Consider the following 15,522-nt stretch of genomic DNA (forward strand, 5'->3'; position numbering starts at 1 on the left):
TTCTCTATACACAGCACACACACCCCGCTCAACATATAGTACCTATAGATCTTGATTATTTTATTTTATCCTATTATAATGATTTTTATCACTAATTGGTATAACCCCCCCCCCCCCCCCCCCCAAAAAAAAAAAAATCAGCTACTTCTTAGCCAGTATTACCTTGGTATATAATTAGATGATACTGATTATACAGAGAGAAGGATGTTTAGACTCCGCCGTTTAGGCCCGGGACATATAGGCACCAGGATGTTTAGGCCCAATTCTCTTACTCTTTCTCCTAACCTGAGTTCTTTTCTCTCCAATGCCACAGGTGTGCTCCCTTCCCTCTTCTCCCCAACGACACTGCTGCCTCTAGCTTTTTTTTTTTTTTTTTTTTTCTTAGCTGCCTGGGATCTCTTTCATATCTCCTCAACGGGTATTGCCATCCCCACTGACCTGCAGCCCTTCTTCCGCAGTTCTCTGTGCCAGGGCTCCACAGCATGAAGAACAGGAGGAGGAACAGTAACAGCGGTAGGATTGCATATGTGCTGTGCCCGAGCCAGCCTCAGGTTTCCTCACAGCTCAGCACTGGCTGTAGCACAGAGATGCACCCAGGGATCCAAGCCTCCACCGCTGCAGCCACCGCCACCACCCCTGCTGTGCTGCCCACCGGTATAGGGGCGCACCTGCTGCTGCTCTTCACTTCTCCCAAACAGTGCCTCCCTCTCTCTCTGTCCTGCCTAGGATCTTGCTTTACCTCCTCCACAGTTGCTGCCATCCCCTCTTCCAGTGGAAAGAGCTGCAAAGAGGCTCCAAGGATAGCAGCTGTGCAGAACAGCAGCATCTGCAAACAACTGGGAGTTACCGGTCACCTCACCAGCCTCCACCACTGTGGGACTTGAGGTCATGAGGATGGCGCCAACCATGGATGAGGTAGGAAAGCAAGATCCCAGGCAGCTGAGAAGGAGCCGGAGAAGCAGTGGCACTCTTGGGAAGAAGCGAGAAGGGAGTGCAGCTGGAGCACTGCAGAGAAGGGAATTGGGCCTAAATGTCCTGGGGCTTAAATGTCACATCAAGAAGGTAAATCTTATCCCAGTTGTGCATGCCATGGTAACATCAAGACTAGATTACTGCAAAGCACTATACAATGGTCTGACTACAAAGGGCCTGCACCAGCTCCAGTTGATTGAGAATGCAGCAGCAAGACTCGTAGAAGGTGCAAGCGACGTGACCACATCACACCATTTTTGCAAACATTTCACTGGCTACCAGTACAGTACAGGGCTAAATTTAAAACTCTTATGTCTGATCTTCAAGGCCCTGAAAGGAAATGGCCCCGAGTATCTGAAGAATAGGATGATCCTCCACACACCGCCAAGGACACTAAGGTCCTCCCAAGGACTTTCACTAACTACACCCTCTCCAAAAGACATTACACGATGTGATACCCGCAGGCAAGCCTTCTCCAGAGTAGCCCCCACACTCTGGAATGCATTGCCTGAAAGGCTGCGCTTAACACAAGACTACCTCTTCTTCAGGATTGACTCGGGCTGCACACCCTGCAGCGGGACATGTTTATCCACTCCTAGCCTAGCTGAGATATTTAACCATCTCTCTGACCTCATGTGCAACTTTCTTCAAATCAGTCGCCTTACTTTCAAATTCTTCCTACTTTCTTACTCATCTGTATGTTACAACTTTGCCTTACCCTTCACTACCAATTATAATGTTCTATTACGTATTGTGTTGTCATTGCACGTAGTATACCATGCCATATTTTGTATTGTTGAATATTTTTACTGCTGTGATTGCCTGTTGCTCATGTTTGATCTATTCTTACTGTACACCGCCTTGAGTAAATTCCTTCAAAAAAGCAGCAAATAAATCCTAATAAATAAACCTGGAAGATGTAATGGCGCAATTTGACAAATTGAAGAGTAGCAAATTGCCTGGACCGGATGGTATTCATCCCAGACTATTGATAGAATTGAAAAATGAACTTGCAGAACTATTGTTAGTAACATGTAATTTATCTTTAAAATCAAGCATGGTACCAGAAGATTGGTATTTGTAACGCCTATTTTTAAAAAAGGTTCCAGAGGTGATCTGGAAAATTATAGACCGTTGAGCCTGACATCGGTGCTGGGCAAAATGGTAGAGACTATTATAAAGAATAGAATTACAGAGCATATTCAAAAGCGTGGATTTAGTGAAGGGAAATCTTGTCTCACTAATCTACTATATTTCTTTGAAGGGGTGAACAAACATATGTATAAAGGTGAGCTGGTCAATATTGTGTATCTGGATTTTCAAAAGGTGTTTGACAAAGTACCTCATGAAAGATTCCAGAGGATAGGAGGTAGTGTTCTATTGTGGATTAAAAACTGATTAAAATGTGGAAAACAGAGAGTAGGGTTAAATGGTCAGTATTCTCAATGGAAAAGGATAGATACAGGGGTCTGCTTTTTAACATATTTATAAATGATGATCTAGAGCTGGGAGGAACTAGTGAGGTAATTAAATCGCAAGAAGATTGTGAAAAATTGCAAGAGGACCTTATGAGACTGGACATCCAAATGGCAGATGACTTTTAATATGAGCAAGTGCTAAGTGATGCATGTGGGAAAGAAGATCCCGAAATATACTTACATGATTCTAGGTTCCACATTAGGAGTTACCGACCGGAAAGGGATCTAAGTGTCATCACTGATGATACGTTGAACCCTCTTCTGAGTATGCGATGGTGGCTAAGCTAAGAAAGCAAATTGAATGTTAGGTATTAGGAACAGAATGGAAAACAAAAATGATGACATTTATAATGCCTTTGTTTTGCTCCATGATGCGACAGTTCTGGTCACCACATCTCAAAAAAGATGTAGTGGAATTAGAAAAGGTACAGAGAAGGGTGACAAAAATGATAAAGGGAATGGGACAACTTCCCTATGAGGAAAGGCTAAAGCGGCTAGGGCTCTTCAGCTTGGAGAAAAGAATGCTGAGATATAATAGACGTCTATAAAATAGTGAGTGGAGTAGAATGGGTAGACGTGAATCGCTTGTTTACTCTTTCCAAAAATACTAGGACTGGGGGGCATGCAATGAAGCTACAAAGTAGTACATTTAAAATGCGTAATTAAACCCTGACATTCTTTGGCAGTTAGCTTAGCGAGGTTTAAAAAAAGGTTTGGATAGCTTCCTAAAAAAAGAAGTCCATAAGCCATTGTTAAGATGGACTTGGGGAAAATCCATTGTACTGCTTTGGGATCTTGCCAGGTACTTGTAACCTGGATTGGTCACTGTTGGAAGCAGGATGCTGGGCTTGATGGACCTTCGGTCTGTCCCAATATGATAACATTTATGTTCTTATGACTGAGTAGTCTGAGTAATTGTGTTATAAGATTCCTGTGTCTGTAGGGAAGGGAAGGTACTTGGGTTTAAGTACTAAAAAGAGACAGATGGTAAAAGATGATATAGTGAGAAATGACCACCAAAGTGGAGGAACCAGGACCACTACGTACACAACCTAGTCAAACAATAGAGTAACATGGTCAACAAGACAAATCCAAACACACCAGGAAGACAGTAGTAGTTGCAAACAGTTTATTCCATTCAAATTGACTCTACACGGAACCATGTTTTGGCTGGAGTGCCTGCCTCAGTAGTCTTTATGTAGATGAGCCCAAGTGTGACAATAAAAGCTTCACAAAGCTGGTAACAGTGGATACAGTCTTCATTTGTGGACAGATTTAAAGTGGCAGTGAGAAGATTCAGGAGATCCAGAGGAGGCTGGCAACAGTTGGTAACGGATCGAACTCATAGAGCAGACCATACTTTGAGTTTGTTGTTTTTTTAATAAACTTTTCTAAAGGAAACTCGTGTTTACTACAGAGTAGAAGTGGTTCCCTGGACAGACCATGCATTAATTTGTTGCTTTTTTTTTTTTGTTTGTTTGTTTCTTGGTTAATAAGGTAAAAGAATAAGACTGTTTTAAGAAGACCTGAGATTGACTGACTTAAGTTGAAGTCAGTTTTACTTCCTAAATTAGATGAGGTTGAGGAAAGTATGTCAGCTGAAAGGTTGGTGGATACTTGGTTTAATTCTATGAGATGGAGTTGTCTTTGATTTGGCACTTTCATCCCACAAATTTCTGATGTGATCCAGTGGTCTTTCTTCAAACTCTGTACAATCCACTCCATTAAGACAGATGTTCCAGCATTCGATATTCTTGTCCACTCCCTTGTAATTGGTCAATTTGGTCATTGCAACTTCTCCTTCCCTTTGTACTCCCTCCCCCCCCCCCCCCCCCCCCCACCAGCTTTCCTTTAATCATTGTATTTTCTCCCCTCTTCCCTCATTATCTGTTATTTCTCAGCACCTTTATTTTCTTATTTCTCTTTCATTTGTTATTGTAAGCTGCTCAGACATTGTTTAATGGGTGGGGTATAAACCCGTAATAAACTTGGAAGCAAAACATGTCAGCTCGTCTTATTTCTGGAACTTCTAGATATGAGTACATTTCGCCAGTGTTACAAGATCTTCACTGTTTACCTCTACATCAGTGGGTTCAATTTAAGGTTCTATGTTTGATTTATAAGGCCATGAATTGGGAAATTTCAGTTCTTTTAGCTACGGCATTGAGGGTATATTGTCCTCCTTGTCCTATAAGATCAGCAGTTAAAATGCTGCTAAATGTTCCCTCTTATAAACAGATTGTATTAGAAAATATTAGATCAAAAATCTATTTGAAAGGTGCATGTCTGTGGAACAGTTTTCCCAATTGAATTACGAAAAATTGAGAGCTACCTTTGATTCAGGAAATCACTCAAAGCCTGTCTTTTTTTCTCAAGCTTTTGGTTGAGTAAGGATTGACATGGAATATTGATCAGTTTTTAGTTTGTTTTACAAAGGCTTGATATATCACAAAGTGCCCCCCCCCCCCCCCCCCCCCCCCCAATGAGAGGAAAGCCATCAAGATTACTGCAAGCTGAAGAATGAGAGCTGGACAAAGCCTCGGATTTCCCAGAATTGATTCGTAACCCTGCAAAATTCTTAGTTTCCAAAATTGGTCCATAATGTTCATAACAAATTGAAGTGTAACAGAAGTCTTATTAATAAGGAGCAGCATATCTGTAAAAAAAGGTTAATGTGGTACTCCTTGTGGCCGACCACTACACCTGCCAGATTTGTGTCTTGATGTATTCTTGCGGCTATGGGCTCCAAGGTTAGAACAAAGAGGAGCGGGGGTAGTGGGCACCCCTGCCTCATCCCCATACCCAGGTGTAAAGTATCCGTGAGGCTGTTCCGTTCTACGATTCCCTAATGTGGCTGTACCACATGAACTTTATCTTACCACGACAACACCTTGTATTTGTTCACACCAGAGCCTGCAAAGGCCCTCCGGTACTATGTAAGCCACATTGAGCCTACAAATATGTGGGAAAATGTGGGATACAAATGTAACAAATAAATAAAAGGTACACTTCAAAGAAACACATACAATATTATTGACTGAAAGAGTAAGTAGAAGTGAAGAGGTATGTTTTCAGTGCTGCTTGAAACATTGAACTGTGAATATTTTTGTACACTGCTTAGAATTTTGGATATAAATTTTGTAATAAAGCATTCAGATAAGATATAAACCATGCTAACACACTGAGCCTAAGCCCAAATATTCTAGTTGCCCAATTAGCAGCAAATGACTTGCTGAATGAAATGCTGCAGAGATATGCTTCCTTTAGGTGACAGATTGGAGTCTGTGAGATTTCACGCTTTCATTTATGCAGATGATGTCACAGTATATGTCCTCTTTAAAAATGGTTTTCAGGATATTCACAATAAGGTCAAGGTAGGTCTTGATTTGATGGAATCTTGAGCTTCTGAATTTAAACTGAAGTTGGAGATAAAACTAAATTCCTTGCAATAATTAATTCTTTTGACCAAAGCTTATACAATAGTTTTACCATTGATAATATTTCCTACCCCTTAGAAAATATTTGAAAAATACTGGGTATAATTATAGACAGATACCTTATGTTTGAACACAGGTTTCCTCAGTGGTCAATAAATCCTTCAAACCTCTTTGGAAATTGAACCTAATCTGATCCTTTTTTTTTTTTTTTTTTTTTTTTTTTTTTGTCCAGTATCTTCAGACTGCCAGTACAATCTTTAGTCCTAACTCAACCATTGTGATGCCATCTATGCTGGATGTAAGGAGAGTGTCCTAAAAAGACTGCAAACTGCTCAAAATACTGCAGCTAGACTTGTCTTCCAAGTACCACACTTTGATAGAACTACACCATTAGCTCACTATTAAAGCTAGGATCATTTTCAAACTATGTGCTTTTGTTTTTCAAATATTTTATGGCATAGCGCCATACTATATGCAGCCTTTGATAAAGCTACCACTATGTAATGCAACCCATTACCTCAGACTCCCAAATTGCAAGAAAGTAACATATAAATCGGTTCATTCCGCCGATTTCTCTTACCAAGGTACCAAATGGTGGAATTCCCTACCTAATACAATTAGAAGTCAACCTAATTATCTGAAATTTTGCAAAATACTGAAATCATTCCTCTTCAAAAAATTCCTATCAACAGGTAATGGTTGGCAGGCATAAACTAGAAAAATGGTCAGAGAAAAACCACACGGAGTGTGGAGGTGCACTTGATCCCCACAGGACAAAAAAGCGAAAAAAAAAAAAAAGGGGTGGGGAAAATAGGCTGTATTCAAACAATGGGGCAGATGTATAGATTAGTTAAAACAATGATTTTTATTGTGAATAGGTGACTCAACACAGCCGTGTTTTGGCGCCGTAGCGCCTTCCTCAGGAGTCTTCCGGAAGTGTTTCAATCTTTGGGGTGATTGGCACACTGGGGAAAAAACACTAAGGGATACACAATCCTTTCTTCCAATGGTTAGATGGGTAACACTCAGGAAGATAATGGCATAAAGATATGCACAGTTCCTCCTTAAGAGCGAGCGAGTGGCGATGCAAAAATCTCAAGAATATTTTCACATCCGGCTGTGTTGAGTCACCTATTCACAATAAAAATCATTGTTTTAACTAATCTATACGTCTGCCCCATTGTTTGAATAGAGCCTATTTTCCCCACCCCTTTTTTTGTCTAGAAAAATGGTCAAACATACATTCCATTGTATCTCATTCTTCTTTGCTAAATTTTTGATATTACTGTGCATTTCTTATACTGAATGTAATGTGCTATGAACTACTGTATACACTTTATTGAAATTACTCATTGTAAGCCACATTGAACAGATACAGTTAGGCCACTTATAGCTCACTAATACCATATTAAATAGTTCATAGCAGGTTACAACAAAAAGCACAATTTGCCCAGGATGTCGCAGATTTAGCAGGAAGTTATAGATTAGCTTATTTAAAAAATAATATTCTAAGTATATATGATTATTTATTAATCACATATCTATTAAACAGTAAGGCCTTTAGGCTGTTTCTAAGCATGTCACATCTAGATAAAAATCTTAGGCAGTAAAAATTCTCAAAATTTGGCAACCTGGAATGCAAATAAACCTGAGAAAACTTTCTTAGAAGTGATACCGTGTGGACTTGGGTAATCAAAAGAAAACAAATTGTGGATATTATAAAATCATCCCGCTAACGAATAATGTACAAGGGAAATAGGGGTGATATGATACAGACGTTCAAATATTTGAAAGGTATTAATCCGCAAACGAACCTTTTCCGGTGATACGAAGGCGGTAGAACGAGAGGACATGAAATGAGATTGAAGGGGGGCAGACTCAAGAAAAATGTCAGGAAGTATTTTTTCACGGAGAGAGTGGTGGATGCTTGGAATGCCCTCCCGCGGGAGGTGATGGAGGAGATCAAAATGATAACTGATTTCAAACGTGTGGGATAAACATAAAGGAATCCTGTTCAGAAGGAATGGATCCTCAGGAGCTTAACCGAGATTGGATTGCAGAGCCGGTAGTGGGAGGTGGGGCTGGAGGTTGGGAGGTGGGGATAGTGCTGGGCAGACTTATACGGTCTGTGCCAGAGCCGGTGGTGGGAGGCGGGGATAGTGCTGGGCAGACTTATACGGTCTGTGCCAGAGCCTGGTGGTGGGAGGCGGGGATAGTGCTGGGCAGACTTACATGGTCTCTGCCGGAGCCGGTGGTGGGAGGCGGGGATAGTGCTGGGCAGACTTATACGGTCTGTGCCCTGAAGAGCACAGGTACAAATCAAAGTAGGGTATACACAAAAAGTAGCACACATGAGTTGTCTTGTTGGGCATACTGGATGGACCGTGCTGGTCTTTTTCTGCCGTCATCTACTATGTTACTATATATGATGGTACTATGACCTGTATTATCTTCCACAACAGACATCCTTGTTTAAAAGTAATCCTGACCTCGCCACTAAGCCAATGAAGTTTTGTTCGGGATAATGTGGGATATAAATGTCATAAATGTGTATGTATATAGAGATATATAGAGACATACATATCGAGAAAAGCAGCTAGCACTGGACGTACCAGCTCCAGCTGAGCCAACCAGCTCTCATTTATTGAGTCAAATAGCAACTCGGTACTGTAATCTTTTATAAGCCTGAACAGATATTTGTGAAGTAATTCTTTTTCTCAAAGTTCTCTGACAGTCCCCTTCCTAGAAGTTTTCATTATTACATAGAAAACAACATGTGTGATCTCCCTGTACTCTGGATGGTCAAGGTTCTTGAGGCCTTTATTTTCTACTGGAAAAACTGTTTTTGTATATTAACATAGTCGACTCATGTTTCTTCTTATCATTAAGGTCATCCAACTGCATTTGCTATCTTTCTTTTTCTGTTACAGTTAGGTTTGAGATCACCTATTTGTCAGTCTTTTGTTTTCTGCCACCTCTGCTCCAGAGTAGCCACAGCTCTGCAATAGGTTGCTCAAATACAAGGTCCATTAAAGACCTAGCTCTTAGTCGAGCCCCTTTACCCTAGTTCTAGGCATTGTTTTTCCAGTCCCCTTTACCTTACATTTGTTCTAATTGATACACCTGAAAGAAGGCCAAGAAAAACAATGCCTAGTATGTTGGAATTTACTCAGCCTGACCTACCGGGTAGCAGGGCTTGACTTTGTCCAGATTGTTCCCTGTTCTTCTGTCCTCCATGTTCCCTTTCTTTTCCCTTTGACCTTCTGATGTATCATTTATTTTGATTATTAGGTACCTGCTTTGTATTAGCTTACCTGATGCATCCTTTTCCTGTTGGTGTACGAGTCTGTTTATTTTGGTGTTACCTCTTTAATATTATCTATTGTATACATTGCTTTGCTGTGCTCATGATATGCGGTTAATCAAGTCATTAAATCCAAACCTAATGTCATCCATTTGTGCTCAGATTTGGGGGGAAATGGTACTGAGATAGCATCTTGGAGGGGGGTGCTTTAAGCTGCCTAGGAGAATGGGGAGCAATAGCCACAGCTGAGAAGATAGGCCACAAATTAGGAAAAATGGACATTGATTTTTCACCTGTGTTCATAGTTTTGGAATAAGCATTGAAAATACATTTTTTTAATATTGATCTAAAGGAAAGCAAGTTGCAGGTGAGCCCTAGGCGCTAGACTTTTATCTAATCCATTTTTTATTGTCTTTCAAGTGTTACACTTCTGTCAGTCTATACAAAATGTTTATTTCATTATTCTGAGCACAGGGATAATTTTTATTTCCTGTTTTGTTTCTCAGGCGTGGGGAAGAGCAGTTTGCTGCTGCGCTTTGCAGACAACACCTTTTCAGGTGAGTGACTCCAGGCTAGCAAACTGTTTTTCGTAGGCAGCAGGTCTAAATCCAGTCAGATGTGTTGAGGAGAGCAGAGAATGGAATGTATACTACTTACAGAAAAATCTAAAGACGTTTTTGCTTATGTGTAGTCACCTGCTCACTCTAGTTTTGCAATGTGGGAATACATTAACTTGCTCCATGAAAAAAAATATTCTCTCAGTTTTGGTTGCGAAGCTCCTTCAGTGTTCCTTCCCGCCTCCCCTTCACAAATTTCTTTTTTTTTCAGGTACCTCATCCTTGAGCAGAGAGGCTTGGGGTCTTTTATTCCCTTCTGTTGTCCCATACAAAATTGCTAAGCTGTCTTTTACATTTATTTGAAATTGGCTTAGATAAATTCAACTTCTTTAGCTAGATATTGGGGAGAACTGATTCTGGGTTAGGTGAACCAGTGCTAATGTTCTCTCTTCTTTTTTTTCTCTGATTGTAATTTTGCCTGTTGTAAACCACTTTGACATGTTTATGAATTGTAGTTTATCAAATATGTGTATACTACTGTTCAGATTTTGGTTGGTGCCATGATAGCAAAATTAGCTAATTCAGTAGAGTTCCTCTTAGTGTGATAACATTATATTACATAAAATCTCTTATAAACTGCACATACCTTTTGCAACTCAGGGCAGTTTAACAGTAAAACAAGACCCCGCATTGTTGTTTTCCTCCAGTCTGCTTTCTCCTGCATTCTCCAAGGAATGGCCTTCTCTAGATGGGGCAACATTTTAAGCTATTCAGAAAATCAACTTTCTCCGAAGACAAGCAGGCTGATATTCTCACAAGTGGGTGACGTCACGTCGGCCCCGGAAGATTTTAAAGCAAAATCTAAAAATCTCTTTAATGGTGTTCCGTCACGCGAGCGATCGCACCGCGCATGTGTGCACATATCTTCCCGCTCGCCGTGCGGACACGCCCCTCAGTTCTTTTTCTGCGTCTGAGGAGACATGGAGTTCGTTAGTGCTTCGTGTTTTCTTCAGGTCCTCGGAGTTAAATCTCTTTTTTATTTTACCCTTTTGGGTGTTCTTTATTTTTTCATTTGTACTTTACTCATGGCAGGCTCATTGTGGCTTACATATACAGGTACTTTTTGTACCTGGGGCAAGGAAGGTTTAAGTAATTGCTAGAGTCACAAGGGGCTTTGCCTGAAATGAGAATCAAAACTTATAGGTATTTCTTTATAAGTTTCTTTCTTCTTTTTTCTTATTAAAAAAGAGTGTGCTGGTAAATTGTTATCTGTGGGCTCTCTCTCGCCAGCAAAGTAAAAGAGAATTCAGGAGGCCAAGCCCACATTTTAGGAATCCATTTGTTAAAGTCCCAAAATTATTAAAAACTTAACAAATGGCTCTCGAGAGCTGTGAGAGCCTGCTCCAGCACACCACTGACTTTAAGCCTTGTACCCGCTGCAACCGGATGCATCGAGTGAGTCTCCACCCGCCTCGGCGCCTCCTGCTTTGCAGGTCATTCGGTCGCATTGGCAGACGTGTCTTGGGCCGGATCATCTCCCTGAGAAGTTGAAGTAGTGTCTCAAAATGATGAGACGTATGCTACTTGCCAGGGATGCCCAAAGGAGATCAATTTTTGAGTCCGATAGAGACCGATGCACGCTGGGTACAGTGATGCATCGAGTGGGTCTCCACCTGCTTTGGCGCCTCCTGCTTTGCAGGTCATTTGGGCGCATCGGCAGATGTCGGTACCATCGGTGCCCAGAGCTTTGCTCCCTCTGTTATGGAGGTATCCTGGCATCAGACGTCGGTCGGTGCCGAGAGCGTTGCTCCCTCTGTTATGGAGGTATCCTGGCATCGGACGTCGGTACCAGGTATCATGGGTACCATCGGTACCAGGTACCATGGGTACCAGGTATAATCGGGACCATGGGTACCATCGATACCAGATATCATGACTATCATCGGTACCAGGTATCATCAGTACCATGGGTACCAGGTATCATGGGTACCATCGGTACCGGGTATCATGGGTACCATGTGTACCATCGGTACCGTCGGTACCAGGTATCATGGGTACCATCGGTACCAGGTGTCATGGGTGCCATCGGTACCAGGTATAATCGGTACCATGGGTACCATCGATACCAGATATCATGACTATCATCGGTACCAGGTACCATCAGTACCATGGGTACCATTGGTACCAGGTATCATGGGTACCATGTGTACCGTCGGTACCATCGGTCCCATCTCTGTTATGGACACGGTACCATCGAGTGCCATTGGTGCTAGCGCCTCCTGCGGCATCTAGCTTTTCACCTGGGATTAGATCTCTTTCACCGATGCTGCCTCCGGTATTGGTGTTCGCAATCTATTGGGTCGATTCTCCTTCACTGGAGTCGTCTGGAGAGTCAACTTCTCGACCCCATCATAGAGGTTACCGGGCCTCCATGTCGGACGGGTTTGGATCTGAGCTGCTCTGTCTGAGTTGTTAGCTCAATTCAATGGTGGCTCATCTGATGAACATGAAGGTCATGGGGTTTTCTGTGCTGAGAATTCTCTAGATCTTCTATCTGTCTCGACACATTATAGTGGAGATTGTGAATCAGCCCAAGGCCCCAGATGCTCGAGGTCCTGGACTATCCGTCTTCACCTAAGTCTTCTACCACATGATATAAGAAGACTGAATCCCAGTATCGGATCCACGGGGAACCCAGTTTCATTAGGCCTCAGTTACCTCATGATTCTGTGGTGGTGGATTCTGCTCTCAGAACAGATAGGAGTTCTAAAACTTGCTTCGGCGCCCCCGGGGCCAGAGCATACATCCTTAGCCTCTTTTGGGAGAACGGCGTACCAGGCTGGCATGATCGCGTCCAAAATCGAGTCCTGCCAGATCTTTACGAGCATTCCCACCGGAGCAGGCTAAACCTTTTCAACGGTGTGTCGCAGGTTCCTGTCCAGGGGCATTTTCGACACTTGTAATGTAACATCTAGATTTCTGCTCTGGGTATAGTGATGCGCAGACTCTCATGACTGCGTGCCTCTCACCTGGAGGAGGTGACTCAGCAGAAAATTATAGATATTCTGTGCATACACTTCCTCATCTCGGAAGTTCTTTAAAGGGAAGAGAAGTTTTCCTTGTGCCTTAAGGGATCGTACGTATACTCCTGCTTCTCGACAGCCGGTTCAGGCTATGCCACAGCACGCTCGTTCTAGTCAACGGCGTGCACCTAATCAGGCCCCTGCAGCTACTCCGCAAAAACCAGGGATGGGTTTTTGACTGGCTCCAATTCAGCATAGCCACCATAAAAAAAAAAAATGTCCGTACCGGCTAATCTGCCTGTCGGGGGGAGGTCTAACTTTTCTCCACCAAAGGTGGCTTCTTGTAACCTCCAACTGGTGGGTTCTTCAAATAGTCCGGTTAGGATACTTTCTCAATCTGGAATCAAATCCTCCACATTGCTCATTGGGAGCTTAATCCTTTAGCTTCCATCACAAGTGGGTACTTGCAGAGGAACTCTCTGCCTTTCTCAGCGCCAATGCAGTCGAGCCCGTTCCACCAGGGCAAGAAGGGTTGAGATTCTATTCCAGGTGCTTCCTTGTGGGTTGCGTCCCATCATAGAGATAAGGGGCCTACACAGATATTTGGTTCAGGATGCTTTCCCTGGGCATCCTTCTTCCCATACTTCAGGAAAACGATTGGCTATGCTCTCTGGACTTACAGGATACTTATACCCAGTTTGCGTCCAGAGAATGTTTTCCTAGTGCCTGGCTGTTGTTGCAGCGTCTCTTCATGGACTGGGAGTGCATGTGTTCCCTTAACACGATGATTGCCCGTCTCAACAGATTACAGCACAGTAAATATTGAGACTTCTAGGCACATGGCTTCCACAGTTCACGTAACTCCCATGGCACATTTACACATGACATCCGCTCAGTGCATCCTAGCTTCCCAGTGGTATCAAGTTCATGGTATCTGGAGGATGTGACCCAACTGTTCACCAGTTTTCGGAATTCCCTTCAGAGGTGGTCAATTCTCTCCAATTTGATTCTGGGGCGTCCCTTCCAACTTCCTCAGCCACAAACGCTGCTGACGAAGGTTGCATCCCTCCTGGGGTTGGCTATCCAACCAAATTATTCTAATTCAACCAAACAATCGGGTTGCGATGTACTCGATAACAAAGGGGTACTGGATCTTGCCCTCTGAGTCAGGATGCCATGCAGATGTAGCGGTGGGCCTGCCAACGCGGCATGTTTTCTCCAAGCCACTTATCTAGTTGGCGTAAACAGCAGTCTGGCCGACAGGCTGAGCAGGATAATGCTACAGTCATGGTTGTTGAGCATGGCTGTAGCTCGAAAGATCTTCCAGGAGTGAGACACCCCCTCAGTGGATCTTTTTGCCACTTAGTCCAATCACAAAGTCCCTCAGTTCTGTTCCAGGCTGCAGGTTCATGACAGGCTAGCATCGGATGCCTCTCTCCTTCTTTGGGGGGACAGGCTTTCTGTATGCGTATCCTCCCATACCTCTGGTGGAAAAGACTTTGCTGATTCTCAAGCAAGATTGTAGAGCCATGATTCTGTTCGCTCCCTTCTAGCCGCGTCAGATATGGTTCCCTCTTCTTCTGGAGTTGGAATGTTTTCCAGCTCTCATTATGCAGAACGAGGGGGCACTTCTACATCCCATCCTCCAATCTCTGGCTCACACGGTCTGGATGTTGAGAGTATGAATTTCGTTGAGTCTTCCAGAGAGTGTCTCCCGAGTCTTGCTTGCTTCCAGAAAAGATTCCACGAAGAGGTGTTATTCTTTTTCATGGAAGGGGTTTGCCGTCTGGTGTGACAGTAAGGCCCTAGATCCTGCCTCTTGTCATATACAGACCTTGCTTGAGTTCTTTCTACACCTGTCTGAGTCTGGTCTCAAGACCAACTCTGTCGATGTTCATCTTCGTGCAATAAGTGCTTATCATCAACGTGTAAAAGGTCAGCCTTTAGCTGTCCACTTCATGAGAGGTTTACTTCTCCCCCAATATTGAGAGAATTCCTTGTATGTGTCTAGGGGGGGTTATTTCTGTTGGGCTTAGCACCCCCCAATAATTTTGAAAATTGGCTTTTATGCTTCGGTCAAAGCCCTTATCAATCCTTCTCCAGTATCTTGGGGTCTTAATGTCGTTTTTATCCAGCTGCTGAAAGCTCAATTCGGGCCACTGGATTCCTGCCATCTGAAGTATTGGACCTAGAAGGTCATTTTCCTTGATAGCTGTTACTTCAACTCGTAAGGTCGGTGAGCTTCAGACTCTAGTAGCTCAAGCGCCTTACCTTACTTTTCATCTTAACAGAGTAGTTCTCCGCATGCAGCCAAAGTTCTTACTGGCGGTGGTATTGGAGTACCATCTGATCCAGTCAATTGTCTTGCCAACATTCTTTCTCCCTCATCTTACAAGCCCTGGCAAAAGCAAGCTGCGCACTTTTTACGTGGAACGGACGAGCCCTCTCAGACAGTCCGCCCAGTTGTTTATTTCTTTTAATGCCAATAGAGAGGAGTTGCTGTCGGAAACCGCACCATTTCTTCTTGGCTAGCAGATTGCATTTCCTTCGTTTTTGTCCATGCTGGACTGACTCTAGAGGGCCATGTCACGGCTCACAAAATTAGAGCCATGGCTGAGTCGGTGGCTCATCTAAGATCAGTCACTATTGAAGAGATCTGCAAAGCTGCGGCGTGGTCATCAGTCCACACATTCGCATCTCACTACTGCCTTCAGCAAAATAGCCGATGCGACAGTCGGTTTGGGCAGTTGG

General features: G+C 43.1%; 1 protein-coding gene across 1 annotated transcript in view; it reads left to right on the forward strand.

Annotated features, from left to right (window-relative positions):
- Positions 1–15,522, forward strand: part of RAB35 (RAB35, member RAS oncogene family) — a 46,686-nt gene that overhangs the window by 13,468 nt on the left and 17,696 nt on the right. The window contains exon 2 of the mRNA XM_030219510.1: positions 9,698–9,748. Coding sequence (XP_030075370.1) covers positions 9,698–9,748 — 51 coding nt within the window. The remainder of the gene's footprint in view (positions 1–9,697; positions 9,749–15,522) is intronic.

Source organism: Microcaecilia unicolor, chromosome 11, assembly GCF_901765095.1.
Source record: "Microcaecilia unicolor chromosome 11, aMicUni1.1, whole genome shotgun sequence".
Taxonomy (NCBI): Eukaryota; Metazoa; Chordata; class Amphibia; order Gymnophiona; family Siphonopidae; genus Microcaecilia; species Microcaecilia unicolor.